Source organism: Mobula birostris, chromosome 17 (assembly GCF_030028105.1).
Source record: "Mobula birostris isolate sMobBir1 chromosome 17, sMobBir1.hap1, whole genome shotgun sequence".
Classification (NCBI taxonomy): Eukaryota; Metazoa; Chordata; class Chondrichthyes; order Myliobatiformes; family Myliobatidae; genus Mobula; species Mobula birostris.
In genome coordinates this window covers 14,039,727-14,054,312 of record NC_092386.1, presented here as the reverse complement: position 1 = coordinate 14,054,312, position 14,586 = coordinate 14,039,727, and the positions used below count along the sequence as shown (strand labels likewise).

Below are 14,586 nucleotides of genomic sequence, written 5' to 3'. Positions count from 1 at the left end.
GACACATACAGGGAATTTGATGCTGGTGAGCTCTGGCTGTACAGAATCAAAAAGCAAACAAAACAATAGTGCAAATAATTCTGAACTATATACAATGAGGTATACCTGTGTATGTACAGGTGGACTTGATTTATAATAGACTAAAATTCAAGTGTTCATAAGACAAATGGCATATGGAAAGAAACCGTTCTTGTACCTATTTGTCCTGGCATACAGTGATCTAAAGCGCCTACCAGAAGGAAGGAGTTGGAACAGGTGATGTCCAGGGTGTGATGGGTCTACAATGATGCTGCTTGCTCGCTTCCTGACTCTAGATGCATATAAGTCCTGGATCGAGGGCAGCTTCACACCGATAATCCTTTCCGCAGCCCTGATGGTTCTTTGGATTCTATTCTTGTCTTGTTTGGTGGCTGATCCAAACCAAACAGTGATGGACAAACAGAGAACAGACTGGATTATTCCTGAATAGGATTGAATCAGCAGCTCCTGAGGCAGGTTGTACTTCCTGAGTTGACGTAGGAAATACAACCTCTGCTGAGCCTTTTTGATTAGAGTACTATGTACCATGTACCAGATGTACCATGGAGAGCTCTTTAACTGGCTGCATCACCGTCTGGTATGGGGAGGGGGGTGCTGGCTGCTACCGCACAGGATCAAAGTAAACTGCAGAGAGTTGATCTCCATCAGGGGTGCTATCCTCCGCAGTATCCAGGATGTATTCAAGGAGCAGTGCCTCTCGAAGGCAAAATCCATCATTGAGGACCCCCATCACCGAGGACACATCCTCTTCTCCTTGCTACCATCAAGGAAGAAGTACAGAAACCTGAACACACACTCTCAACAATTCAGGAACAACTTCTTCCCCTCTGCCACCTGAATTCTGAATGGACATTAAGCCGATGAACACTACCTCACTACTTCTTTATTTCTGTTTTTTGCACTACTTACTTAATTTAACAATTTTTATATATAAAGGTATCCGTTAGTCTTGCGAGACCATGGATCTGTGCCTGGAAAGTCTTCACTCTCCAGGGCACAGGCCTGGGCAAGGTTGTATGGAAGACCGGCAGTTGCCCATGCTGCAAGTCTCCCCTCTCCATGCCACCGATGTTGTCCAAGGGAAGGGCATTAGGACCCATACAGCTTGGCACCAGTGTCGTCGCAGAGCAATGTGTGATTAAGTGCTTTGCTCAAGGACACAACACATGTTGCCTCAGCTGGGGCTCGAACTCACGATCTTCAGGTAGCTAGCCCAATGCCTTAACCACTCGGCCATGTGCCCACACTATATATATTTACACTTACTGTAATTCATAGTTTTTTCTATATTATCATGTATTGCATTGTACTGCTGCTGCTAAGTTAACACATTTTATGACAAATGCCAGTGATATTAAACCTGATTCTGATTCTGATTCTGAAATATTCCGGAAATATTGAGCAACACCCACAAAAATGCTGGAGAAACTCAGCAGGTCAGGCAGCATCTATGGATGGGAATAAACTGCCGACTTTTTGGGCTGAAATCCTTGGAGCTCTGATGAAGGGTCTTGGGCCAGAACATCAACTGTTTATTCCCCTCCAAAGCTGGCAACATGTCACTTGCTGAAGGGTGGGGTGAACAGATCTCCCATGCCAAAAAAATTGTCCTCTTAAATGAACAGTGGTACCTGGTCTCAGACTTTGTGCAGTGCAAAAGGAGAGAAGAAAATTTTTCAGGGTTTTTCTTACATGATAGGATTCAATGCTGCCTAACTTTGAAAACATTTTTTCATGATTAGCAATTTACATAAGGGCAGGTGAGGCAGATTTGGTAACTCATTCCACACCTGATCCAATCTTTATCTCACCATCTATCTCCTGATCTCTATAGCTGCAAGATGTATTGATACTCTAGTGGTCTAGTTATTATGACATTTGCTTATTAGACAGATTGCAAAAATGCATGGAAATTATTCCTTTAATTATGATATTAAATATTGATAGAAGAAATTAACCATACTTCAGAGTTCAAAGTTCAAAATAAGTCTATTATTTTGAAGATGTATGTCTTCATATGCAACCTAGGGACTCGTTCTGCTGTGGGCATACACAGTAAATCAAAGAAACATAACGGAGTCAATGAAAGACCATACCCAACAGAACAAACAAACAACCAATGTGCAAAAGATAACAAACTGTGAAAATACCAAAGAAAGAAAAAAAAAGCAATAAATATCAAGAACATGAGATGAAGAGTCCTTGAAAGTGAGCCCATAGGTTATTGGAACAGGGGTGAGTGAAGTTGAATAGAGTTATGCCCTCTGGTTCAAGAGCATGATGGTTGAGGGATAATAACTATTCCTGGACCTTGTGGTGTGTCCTAAAGCTCCTGTACCTTCTTCTGTTGGTAGCTGTGATAAGAGAGGATGGCCTGGCTGGTGGGGGTCCTTGATGACAGAGACCACGTTCCTGCAACAGCGTTTCATGTAGTTGTGCTCAATAGTGGGGAGAGCTTTACCCATGATGGACTGGGCCCTATCCACTAATTTTTGTAGGATTTTCTGTTCAAGGGTATCGGTGTTTACCAGACCATGAATCAACCGATGCGTGCTCTCCACCACACATCTACAGAAATTTGTCAAAGTTTTAGATTCATTAGTTGGGGGAATTGAGTTCAAGAGCTGCAAGATAATGTTGCAGCTCTACAAAATCCTGCTTAGGCCACACTTGAAATATTGTGTTCAGCTCCGGTCGCCTCATTATAGGAAAGATGTGGAAGTTCTAGAGAGAGCGCAGAGGAGATTTCCCAGGATGCTGCCTGGATTAGAGAGCATGTCTTATGAGGATAGGTTGAGTTAGCCAGGTCTTTTCTCTCTGGAACAAAGGAGGATGAGAGATGACTTGATAGAGGTGAACAAGGTGAAAAGAGACACAGATCAAAAGGATAGCCAGAAACATTTCCCAGGACAGAAATGACTAATATCAGGTAGCATAATTTTAAGGTGATTGGCAGAAAGTATAAGTTTTATACTTATAAATATAAGATAGTTTATTAGTGGTAAGTTTTCTTACATGGAGAGTGGTGGGTGTGTGGAGCAGGGACAGTGGTAGAGGAAGATATATTAAGGACATTTAAGAGTCACTCTGCTAGGCACATAGAAAAGTTGAGGGCTATGTGGGAGGGAAGGGTTAGATTGATCTTAGAGTAAGTTAAAGGGTCAGCACAATATTGTGGGCTGAAGGGCCTGTACTGCGATGTAATATTCTGTAACATTCTATTAATGAAAAGCTCCTTATCAATTGATGTTTGTTTTTATTTTGTACTGTAACATCAAGTCTATTTCTGCAATTTCAGTGAAATTTGTAGATCAAATTCCCCTTATACCACAGCGTAGGGAACCTCCAGGAAATGTACTGCATCAGCTGATCAAACCTCGTTGTAATGGTATCTCCCAGGTCTACCACTTACAAGGTCAAGGGCAATGTCAAACCACTAAACGCAAATTGTCCCTCAACTCGTGCAGTGCCTTGACTTGGAATGATGTTTCAGTCCTTTCACTGTATCCGGATCTGAATCCTAGACCTTTCTGCTCAACAGCATAATCCTAGGACCTTGACCACACACACCACACACGGTCACATTTTAAGAAGATGACCCACTGAGGGCAATTACAGACAGGCATTGTTGCTGTAACCTTTCGATGAATGGAGAAAGTCTTACATCTTGGATCTTCCCACAAGTAAAGACCTGTACACCTTAGAAAATCTCTCTTGAATATTGTTCACATCTTTCCAAAAATCAGGATTTTCAAAACAGGATTAAATTTTCCAGCTATGTCCTTGTTAACTACTTATATAGATTTGTATTAATTCTTTTGTTTTGTGCTCTTTATTCCTGCTTATAAACTTTATTATTGCCCCATGAAACAATTACTTTTAGTTTTTTTTGGGCTTCCGCAAAACAATTCAAAGTTCAAAATAGACTTATCAAAGTACATATATGTCATTTTTCTTGTGGATATTCACAACAAATACAAATAAACACTTGCGAAAAATAGTAGTAATAATAATAGTAATAATAATAAACAAGCAATAAATATTGAGTACATGAACTGTAGGGTCCTTAAAAAGTAAGTGGATAAGTTGTCTGTAGAATGTGGAATCAGTGTCATTATCCTCTGGTTCAAGAGCCTGATGTTGAGGGGTAAACTGTTCCTGAACCTGGAGGTCCCTGATGATGGATGCTGCTTTCGTGCGACAGCGCTCCATGTAAATGTGGATGCAGCCTAGTCCATCACGGGTAAAACACTTCCTACCATTGAACAAATCTACGTAGAGCGCTGTCGCAGGAAAACAGCATCCATCATCAAGGACCCTTACCACCTAGGCCATGCTCTCTTCTCACTGCTGCCATCAGGAAGAAGGTGCAGGAGCCTCAGGACCCACACCACCAGGTTTAGGAAAAGTTATTACTCCTCAACCAGCAGGCTCTGGAACCACAGGGAATAACTTCACTAATTCCATCACTGAACTGTTCCCACAACCTATGGGCGCACTTTCTCATCTCAAATTCTCGGTATTTTATTGTTTATTTATTTATTTTCCTTTTGTATTTGCATAGTTTGTTGTCTTTTTCACCTTTGTCCATCTTGTGTGCAGTTTTTCATTGATTCTATTGTTTTGTTTTGTATTTACTGTTAATGCCCACAGGGAAATGAACTCCAGGGTCGTATATGGTGACAATTATATACTTCGATAATAAATTTGCTTTGAACTTTGATACTTCCCACAGATTTTCCTATTTTGGACTGGGTATCATAGGACATACTGATCAGAGTTACAGGGAAAGGTGGAACATGTCAGAACCTTGTTTCTTGGAGTGTAGGAGAATGAGGGGAGATATGATAGAGGTATACAAAATTATGAGTGTTATGGATAGGGTAAATGCAAATAGGTTGTTTCCACTGAAGTTGGATGAGACTAAAACTGGAGGTCATGGGTTAAGGTTAAAAAGTGAAATGTTTAAGGGGAACTGGAGGAGCAACATCTTCACTCAGAGGATGCTGGGAGTGTGGAATGAGCTGCCAGCACAAGTAGTGGATTTTAACATTTAAAAGAAGTTTGGGTGTGTAGAGGGATATGGAGTGCTATGGTCCAATTGCCGGTTGATAGGACTAGGCAGTATAACAGTATAGGCATGGACTAGATGGGCTGAAGGGTCTGTTTCTTTGCTGTAGTGCTCTATGACTAGATATGTGCCCCTTCTTTCTTGTTAATAAATTCATTTGGACATTAGGGTCTAACAGGTCTACAAACCTATATTACCCTGAGCTTTCACAATCCTCTATATGGTACAGTACACAGCTAATTCTTCTGTGACCATAATTTTTGTCTGATAACGAGCAATGGCCCTAACAATGACACACAGAGATGATCATTGCTGGCAGCAGTGATGATTGAAAAATGGAGAATTGGAGGCCTGTGTAGGTCAGGGGCGATGATGGATGTTGTGTCCTAGCTGTCTAGATACGCAAGCCAGGGCAGTACAATATGGAGAGCAAGCTGTTGTCTATGCAGCAATCTCTCCCTCTCCACGCAGCTGATGAACCCAAAGGAACGGCAGAGACCAATACAGTTTGGTACCAGCAGTGTTGCAGGAGTTAACAGTCGGCATTGAACTCAACGTGGGACTGCCTTAGCAATTCTAGCTCAGGATTTTTCCTCGGGGTTTACTCCCCAAGCCTTCTCCATGAGTGGGTGTAGCCGCAAGGCAGCAGAGGTTTGAGATCAGAGTTTTCCTTCTCTTCGGTGAACTTTCAACCACAGCTGACGAGCCCCATCTGCCCAAAAATATTGACCGTGGTTCTGAAAAATCAATCCCTGAACCCGGCTCTTGCCCACGATGGCATCTCCTTTTAAATGCTTGAGACATAAATTTATCAAATGTTCTGTAACATTTCAATATCTAAGTGCTCTGAAAGTACATTAGCCTTGTGAAAGCCTCAATAATGTCAGTGGCCTTAACAATAACAAATATAATATCAAAAACAACAGGAATTCTGCAGATGCTGGAAATTCAAGCAACACACATCAAAGTTGCTGGTGAACACAGCAGGCCAGGCAGCATCTCTAGGAAGAGGTACAGTCAATGTTTCAGGCCGAGACCCTTTGTCAATATCGATCTTAATTTTTAAAAAATTCCAATATGATCATCTAAGCACTTGCTTACAAGGGCTCGGTATAGGATCATCGTGAAATTGACTCCTTCGGATATTTCAAGTCTGCTCAAAAAGCCGAGTCTGCTTAGCTGTTGGATAAAATAACTAAACGAGTGATTCCATTGTTCATTTCAGGACTACGTCACTGCATCCTGCACAATCACCTGTGGGCTGTAGTTATTTACATTTACACAGCGCAGTGTGGGCCCTTCCAACCCTCCGAGCCATGTCGCCCTCAGCAACCCCAACAAACCCGATTAACCCTGACCTAATCACGGGACAATTTGCAATGACCAGTTAACCTGGCCGGTTAACTCTTGGAGTGTGGGAGAAAACCAGAGCACCCGGAAAACACCATTCCGCAGGGAAACACGTACAGACAGCGCTGGAATTGAACTCTGATATCTGGAATGCCCTGAGTTGTAATAGTGCCGTGCTAACCGCTATGCTCCCACGGCGCCCTATTGCCCGTAGCGCTGTCGGAGGCACTACAATTGATTGGCAGCCCTTTGGAGAGCCCTGCCAGCCCTCTGTATCTGCTGGTCTATTGGAGGAAGAGAAATGGACTCTTGATTTTACAATCTACCTCGTTACGATCTTGCACTTCATTGTTTACCTGTACTGCACTCTTTCGTTAGCTTTTACACTTCTATTTTGCAGTGTTATTGTTGTATATTATTCTAGCTCAATGCACCGTGTAACGGTTAAATCTGTACAAACAGTATGCAAGACAAGCATTTCACTGTGTCTTGCTACATGACACAATGATAATTCAATTCCAATATCAATAACTTTATTTTGTTCTCATTAGTTTATCTGATAAATTGAATCTTGCAGAAACCTGCATAATACACTCATGACTGTGTGGCTAAGCACAGCTCCAATGCCACATTCAAGTTTGCTGATGACACCACTGTCGTAGGCCGAATCAAATGTGGTGAGGAATCAGAATATAGGAGGGAGATTGAAAATCTGGCTGAAATGATGTCTAACTCAGTGTCAGTAAGACCAAGGAGCTGATTATTAACTTCAGGAGGAGGAAACCAAAGGATCTCTCGTCAGGGGATCAGAGGTGGAGAGGGTCTGCAATTTTAAATTTCTCAGTGTTATAATTTCAGAGCCTAGCACTTAAGTGCAATTATCAAAAAAGCACGGCAGCACTTCTACTTCCTTGGGAGTTTGCAGGTTTGGCATTACATCTAAAACTTTGGCAAACTTCTATAGTTGTGTGGTGGAGAGTGTATTGACTGGCTGCATCACAGCTTGGTATGGAAACACCAATGCCCTTGAGTAGAAAATCCTGTAAAAAGTGGTGGATACAGCCAAGTCCATCATAGATAAACCCCTCCTCTCCACTGAGCACATCTACACCGAGGGTTGTCACAGGAAAACGGGATCACCCAACCCCACCCTCTCTTCTCACTGCTGCCATCAGGAAGAAGGTACAGGAACTTGGGGATTCACACCACCAGGTTCAGGAACAATTACTACCCTTCAACCATCGGGCCTTTGAACCAAAGGGGGTAACTTCACTCAACTTCACTTGTCCCATCACTGAACTGTTCCCACAACCAATGACCTCACTTGCAAGGACTCTTCATCTCATGTTCTTGATATTTATTTGTTTATTGATTATTTATTATTATTATTATATATTTTTTCTCAGCTCAAGCTGGTAAAACCTGAGGTACAGGCATAGCCAAGCACACTCATTTCTCATTACTATGAACTTTCAGACTATTCCAGTGGTGTTTAGCAATGTGGCTTTCTGAAGGTTTACATAAACATTGTTGTGTAGGACTATTTGTGTAATGCTAATGTGTAGTGACTTATCATTAATATTATTATTATTTCTTTCTTTTTGAATTCCTACCGTTTGTTGTCTTTTACACATTGTTTTTTGCCCAGCTGGAGTGGTCGTTCATTGACTCTATTATGGTTACTGGATTTTTTGAGTATCATCATCACTATGTACCGTTGGGTGACCAAGGTCTCATGACCATGATTGTTCCAAACAAACTTTTTCTGCTGAGTGGTTTGCCATTGCCTTCTTCTGGGCAGTGACTTTACAAGACAGGTGACCCCAGCCATTGTCAGTACTCTTCAAAGACTGTCTGCCTGGCGTCAGTGGTTTCGTAACTAAGACTTGTAATATGCACCAGCTGCTCATACGACCATCCACCTCCTGCTCTCATGGGTTCACCAGACCCTGATCACTGGGGCTAAGCAGGTGCTCCACCTTGCCCAAGGGTGACCCGTAGGCTAACGGAGGGAAGGAGCGCCTTGCACCTCCTTTGGTAGAGATGTATCTCTACCTGCCACCCAGGATGCACGCAAGAAAATGAACCTCAGAGTGACATATAAGTACTTTGATAATAAATTTACTTTGAACTTTAATTAATGTCTAACAGTTTTGTACACTCAACTGTGTGACCCTTCCCACTTCCCCCCAAATGATGCGAACTGATCTGAATGTTGCTGTCATTTCAGGTTCCCTCATTCAGCTGCCTTCTGTGGAGAGAGGAAAGCTGGCCAAAGTTCGCCTAGGTTCCCTGTCTTTGAAGAAAGAAGGAGAAAGACAATGTTTCTTATTCACTAAACATTTCCTAATCTGCACAAGAAGTTCGGGAGGAAAGCTGCATCTGCTGAAGGTGATGCTCAGTTCTCAGTAATTCTCTCCCTCGCACCTCGGGACTGTAAGCATTTATTTTGTAAAAAATAACGTTTTGATAGTAAACTATTTTTTCTCTTTAATGTTGTTTCTAGACCTGACTCTGGGGAAGGAGTGGGGAATGCTTCCCCCAGCCATTGTAACAAGAAATATGCCTTCCCCCTCCCAACATACATTTCATTTCCAAGCTTTAGGGATGAAGCTTTGGAGTAGTTAGAATCACAATCAGATTCAATATCACTATCTTATATGACATTTTTTTTTGTTTTGTGGCAGCAGTACAGTGCAAAAAATTAAAATAAATTACAAAATCAATAAATAGTGCAAAAAAAAGTATAGGTGGATAAATTTCCTGATTACAGAGCTTGTCTGTATGTGACAAACACAAGAAAATCTGCAGATACTGAAAATCCAAAGCAACACACACAAAATGCTGAAGGAACTCAACAGGCCAGGTACAGTAGCGTGTCTATGTGTGTGTGTGTATGCTTACCTGGGCAGAATCGTGTATGCTGAATACCAGCTCAAACTCCTTCCAGTTGTCATCGATAAACATTGATCCCCATTTCACAGCTTTTAAAAATGCCCTTCAATGGTCACTTCTCTGCTTGGGCAGCTCTGTAGTGTAATGGTTAGCATAACACTATTGCAGTCCGCTGATCAAGGTTCAATTCCCACTGACATCTTGAAGAAATGTCCTGGCCCGAAATATCAACCATTCACTCCTCTCCTCAGGTACTAATATAGGCAAGCGTGCCATAATCAACCCTGTTAACCTGTGTCGCCACTTTCAGGGAGCTATGAACTTGCACCCCAAGATCCCTCTGCTTATCAACACTGTTTAGGGTCTTGCCCTTACTAGTGTACTGTCTCATTGCATTTGACGTAACGCTTCATATTTGGCCGGGTAAAATTCCATCTGCCATCTCTCAGTTCATATCTATCTGATCTATATTCTGCTGTAATATTTGCTAATCATCTATGCTATCCACAACACCACCAATCTTCATATCATCTGCAAATTTACTAAGTCACCCATTTAATTTCAACCAGCTCATTTATATACACCGCAAACAGCAAAGTTCCCAGGACAGATACCTGCAGAACATCTCCTAATCACAGAGTTCCAGCTAGAATGAGTCCCTTTGACCACTACCCTCTGTCTTCTAAGAGCAAGGCAGTTCTGAATCCAAATGGCCAATTCACCATGCATCTTAATCTTCTGGATGAGCCCCCATGATGAACTTTGTCGAACACCTCTCTAAAATCCATGTAAACAACATTTCCAGCTCTAGCTTCATCAAACTCTTTCATCACCTTGTCAAAAACCTCAATCAAGTTGGTAAGACATGACTTGCCTTGCACAAAGCCATACTGGCTCTCCCTAGCTAGGCCATGGTTTTCCAAATACACATAAGTCCTATCCCTAAGAATTTTCTCCAATAACTTTCCTACCACTGATTTGAGACCCACTGATCTATAATTTCCAGGATTATCCCTTGTTCCCTTCTTGAGAAATTACTTCTCATATTTCATCTGGGTAGCCTCCAACCTGATGACATGAACATCGATTTCTATAACTTGTGGTAATTTCTCCTCCCCTCCCCCTTCTCTCTTTTTCTATTCTCCATTCTGGCTCCCCTCTTATTCTTTCTCTCCTCCTCACCTATCAATCACCTCCCTCTGGTGCCCCTCCTCCTTCCCTTTCTCCCACCATCCAACCTCCTCTACCATCAGGTTCCTCTTTCTTCAGCCCTTTACCTCTTCCACCTATCACCTCCCGGCTTCTCACTTCATTCCTCCTCCACCTCACCTGGCTTCACCTATCACCTCCCGGCTTGTACTCCTTCCCCTCCCCCTACCCTTCTTATTCTGGTTTCTGGACCCCTTCCTTTCCAGTCCTGTTGGAGTACATCTGCCCAAAACGTCGACTGTTTATTTCCCTCCTGATCTGCTGAGCTCCTCCAGCATTTTGTGTGTGTTATTTGAAAACAAGACCTTTTTACAGACTAAGTGGGATAAATAGGTGTACATTTCCATCAAATCCAGTTAATGATAGACCGAAAGAAGCAAGAAATTTCCAATTAATTAGCGATTCTTTTGCTTGTTTCAGGCTGGAGGAGTACTTTCCCTGATAGACTGCACGTTAATAGAAGAACCTGACTCAAATGAAGATGATTGTGAGTACACACTGATGTGCCACAGAATAGTTTGAGCAGAATATTGTCTCTTTAATTTTCATTCTTTCGGAATAAAGTGATATACAGCAATTCTTTATTTGAATAAATATAAATGGTTAAATTAAGATTTTGATGACAGAAATTTTTAAACTGAATTTTCATCATCATGGCCATATTCATGAGTGCTTTAATACGTTGAGAAATCAGCTCATAAAACTGTCAATTTTATATATCAATCCAGAGAGCATAGTTTATCATTAATAACGGGAAGTTAGGGGGAAACTTTCAAGAGCGGTTGTATTATTGCAGTTTCCAGCAACTGTTGATCCCTTTGCAAATACGGTAGACAACAGAGCTGGTCTAATTAGTGAGCTGATCATCAAAATCTGCTGCACTTCACACAGGGATTTGAATTCTGGCCCATAGCAGGCCCAGAGTCACCAAGAAAGCTGTACGGTGATTTTATTAAAGTCCAAAGTTCAAATCAGTTTTTCCAATGAATGGTTAGGATATGGAGTGCATTCCCATCAGGTGTGTGGACCTTAATGGGGAAGCAACTAAATCAACGAGGAGAAGAACTTACAGGAATGTGGGGAAATGTGTAGAACTAATTGCATTGCTTTCCAAAAGAACTGGCACAAGTTACTGAATTATTGTTCTCTTCTCGCTGTCACCATTGGGAAGGAGGTACAGGAGTCTTGGGTCCCACACCATCAGGTTCAGAAAAAGTTGTTGCCCTTCAGCAATCAGGCTCCTGAACCAACGTGACGTGGCTAACATCACTCACCTCAACTCTGAAATGATTCCACAACCTATAGGCTCACTTTCAAGGACTCTACAACTCATGTTCTCAACATTATTGATTTATCTATCCATCTATTCATTTACCTGTCTGTCCATCTGTCCATCCGTTCGCAGAGATTGTCTTTTGCACTTTGATGGCTTGTGCAGTTTTTCATTGATCCTTTTGCATTTCCTGCTCCAATGTGAATGCCTGCAAGGAAATGAATCTTTCAGTAGTATATGGTGACCTAAAGGAACTCGGATAATCAATTTACTTTGAAATTTTGAACTTTGGAATGGAGCCCTCTTGTGCTGAATTACACATTCTACAGCAGGCTGCTGGAATGTAGCTGGTGTTAGAGTCAGTTGGATGTAAATCTGGAGCAATCAGTTGAAATAGATGGTGTCCAAATTGTTGGTTAGAATTGTGGGCAACAGAAATTACTTGAGTTAATTCGTGGAGTGTCTGTATTAGACTGGCTGTTGTCCACACAATGAAATGCATTCTGGCTCAAAGTAGCCCCAGAGTCACTGAGGAAGATGAACAATAAACTTTGTACATTCTTTTTCTAATGACTGATATTTTACATGCTAGTCTGAATTGAAGATATGTTATTATAATAAAACATAAATTACTTTTAATTCTTTCTGACCTGTGTAAGATGGATTTCATTTATATCTTTTAGTAAAAGGGTCTAGTCATGTCTTTGGACATCTAGACTTCAAAATTGTGGTGGAGCCTGTAGATGCCCCACCCTTCACGGTTGTGCTGTTAGCTCCATCTAGACAAGAGAAAGCTGCGTGGACAAGTGACGTAAGTCAGGTAAATATTATTCCTTACTATCCCAAATTATCTCATGTAAACATACAGTACTGTGCAAAAGTCTTAGGTACCCTAGGTATGACCTCCACAGGGCCCTGATCTCAACATCTCTGAGGCTGTCTGGGAACCGAAAGAGACAGAAGCAAGTGAGACAGCCAAAGTCTGCAGAAGGATTGTAGCAAGTTCTCCAAGATGCTTGGAACAACCTACCAGCAGATTTTCTTATAAAACTGCACGACAACATACCTAAGAGAATTGGTGCTGTTTTAATGGCAAAGTGTGGTCACACCAAGTACTGATTTTAGTTTTATTTTACTGTTTACTGTTCTTTATAGTGATTTTTTTCCTATTTAGAAAATCTCCTTTCATTATTTTTGAAAGCATCTTCATTTTACAGAATTCTTTTACATGTGCCAAAGACTTTTGCACAGTACTGCATTCATCCAACTTGTCCTGATGAAATCAACAAGAATTGTTGAATCATATTTTGAATTAATTTGTTCATGGAAAACACACTCATGAAGTGGGGACTCTGCAAACAAACTTGTGGAGATGGAAAATCCCAACTGAGGCAAAATATATAAATATTTCAACTTGTTCCATTTATGCCTTCCTCAAACCTCAGTGCCCTGTTAACAGCTGTGATTAAAGCTGCTTTGAACTGCAAAGGCAGAGCACATCAGGCTATCATAGTTTGTATTTCACAATTACAATCAGAAGCAGCTTCATTATTGGTGACATATGTTGGGAAATTAGTTGTTTTGCGGCAGTACTACTGTCTTGATGCTGCAGTCGGGATCGACCATGGATGTTGTGTCCCAGCTGTCTACATGATACGCAACCCTGAGTAGCACGATATTGAGAGCAAGCTGTTGCCCATGTAGCGGGCTCCCTCTCTCCGTACAGCTGATAACCCCAAAGGAATGGCATTCTCCAATACAGTTTAGCATCAGTGGGGTCGCAGCAGTTGCCAGTTAACGTTGAATTCGACATAGAACTGCCTTAGTGACTCCATCTCTGGATTTTTTTCTCGAGGTTTACTCTTGAAGCCTTCCCCATGAGTGAGTATAGCTGTAAGGCGGCAGAGGTTTGAGATCAGAGTTTTCCTTCCCGTAGATGAGCTGCCAACCACGGCTGACTAGCCGCATCTGCCTGAAGCGACTGGTTTTAGGGTCCTTGCCCTTTCTCCTGTCAGTAGAAGCAGTCCTGCCAGGCTTGGCAGCTAAGTCACACCTGAAGGCCAGGAGCTGGACTTGGTTGTCATGGGTTATTTGAGATACACGCCATTGGGAGCATTTAATAGTGGGAGCTTGTCCCCATTACCACTCTCAGATATAACAACCTTGAGGGACCAGCAGTACAGTGCATTAAAAATCACAACAAGTTACATTTTTATATAAAAACGTAAGTAGTGCAAGTGAGAGAAAAATAGAGAAGTAATCTTTAGTTTTCATAACTCTTAGTTCTTCTGATTTGGCAAGACCATAGAATCTGACTGAGGGTCTCCAAGGGGATGTCACTGCTCACCGTCCTCAAATTTCCCTCTTCTAGCACCCACATTAGTTGGACTCATGGAGATATTTCGGAGCCGGGCAGGAGAAGAGTTTCTATGCTCCCCTGTGAACCAGGTCAAATAGTGCTATTCTACAAGAGAATCACTCTGAACATCTCTCCCTCCCCTGGTATCAGTAACCCTCAGAGATACCACCTCCCAACCAGGCCCCTGTGCCCCTTCCCTCATGGTGAGGGTCCTTAGTCATGGTTTCTACCTTCCCCCACACTGTCTCTTGAGGACATCCTCGATGGTGAGGGGGGTTGTGCCCCGATGGAATCCGCTGGGTCTACAATTCTCTGCATCCTCTGGTGATCCTGAGCTTTGGAGCCTCCATAACAGACGGTGATGCAGCCAGTCAGAATGCCCTCCCAGCA

General features: G+C 42.1%; 1 protein-coding gene across 4 annotated transcripts in view; it reads left to right on the top strand.

The window, feature by feature from the left end:
* Positions 1-14,586, top strand: part of rasgrf2b (Ras protein-specific guanine nucleotide-releasing factor 2b) — a 169,079-nt gene that overhangs the window by 92,188 nt on the left and 62,305 nt on the right. For all 4 annotated transcript variants that reach the window (XM_072281289.1, XM_072281287.1, XM_072281290.1 and 1 more), the window contains 3 exons: positions 8,691-8,851; positions 10,985-11,051; positions 12,521-12,657. In XM_072281289.1, coding sequence (XP_072137390.1) covers positions 8,691-8,851; positions 10,985-11,051; positions 12,521-12,657 — 365 coding nt within the window. The remainder of the gene's footprint in view (positions 1-8,690; positions 8,852-10,984; positions 11,052-12,520; positions 12,658-14,586) is intronic.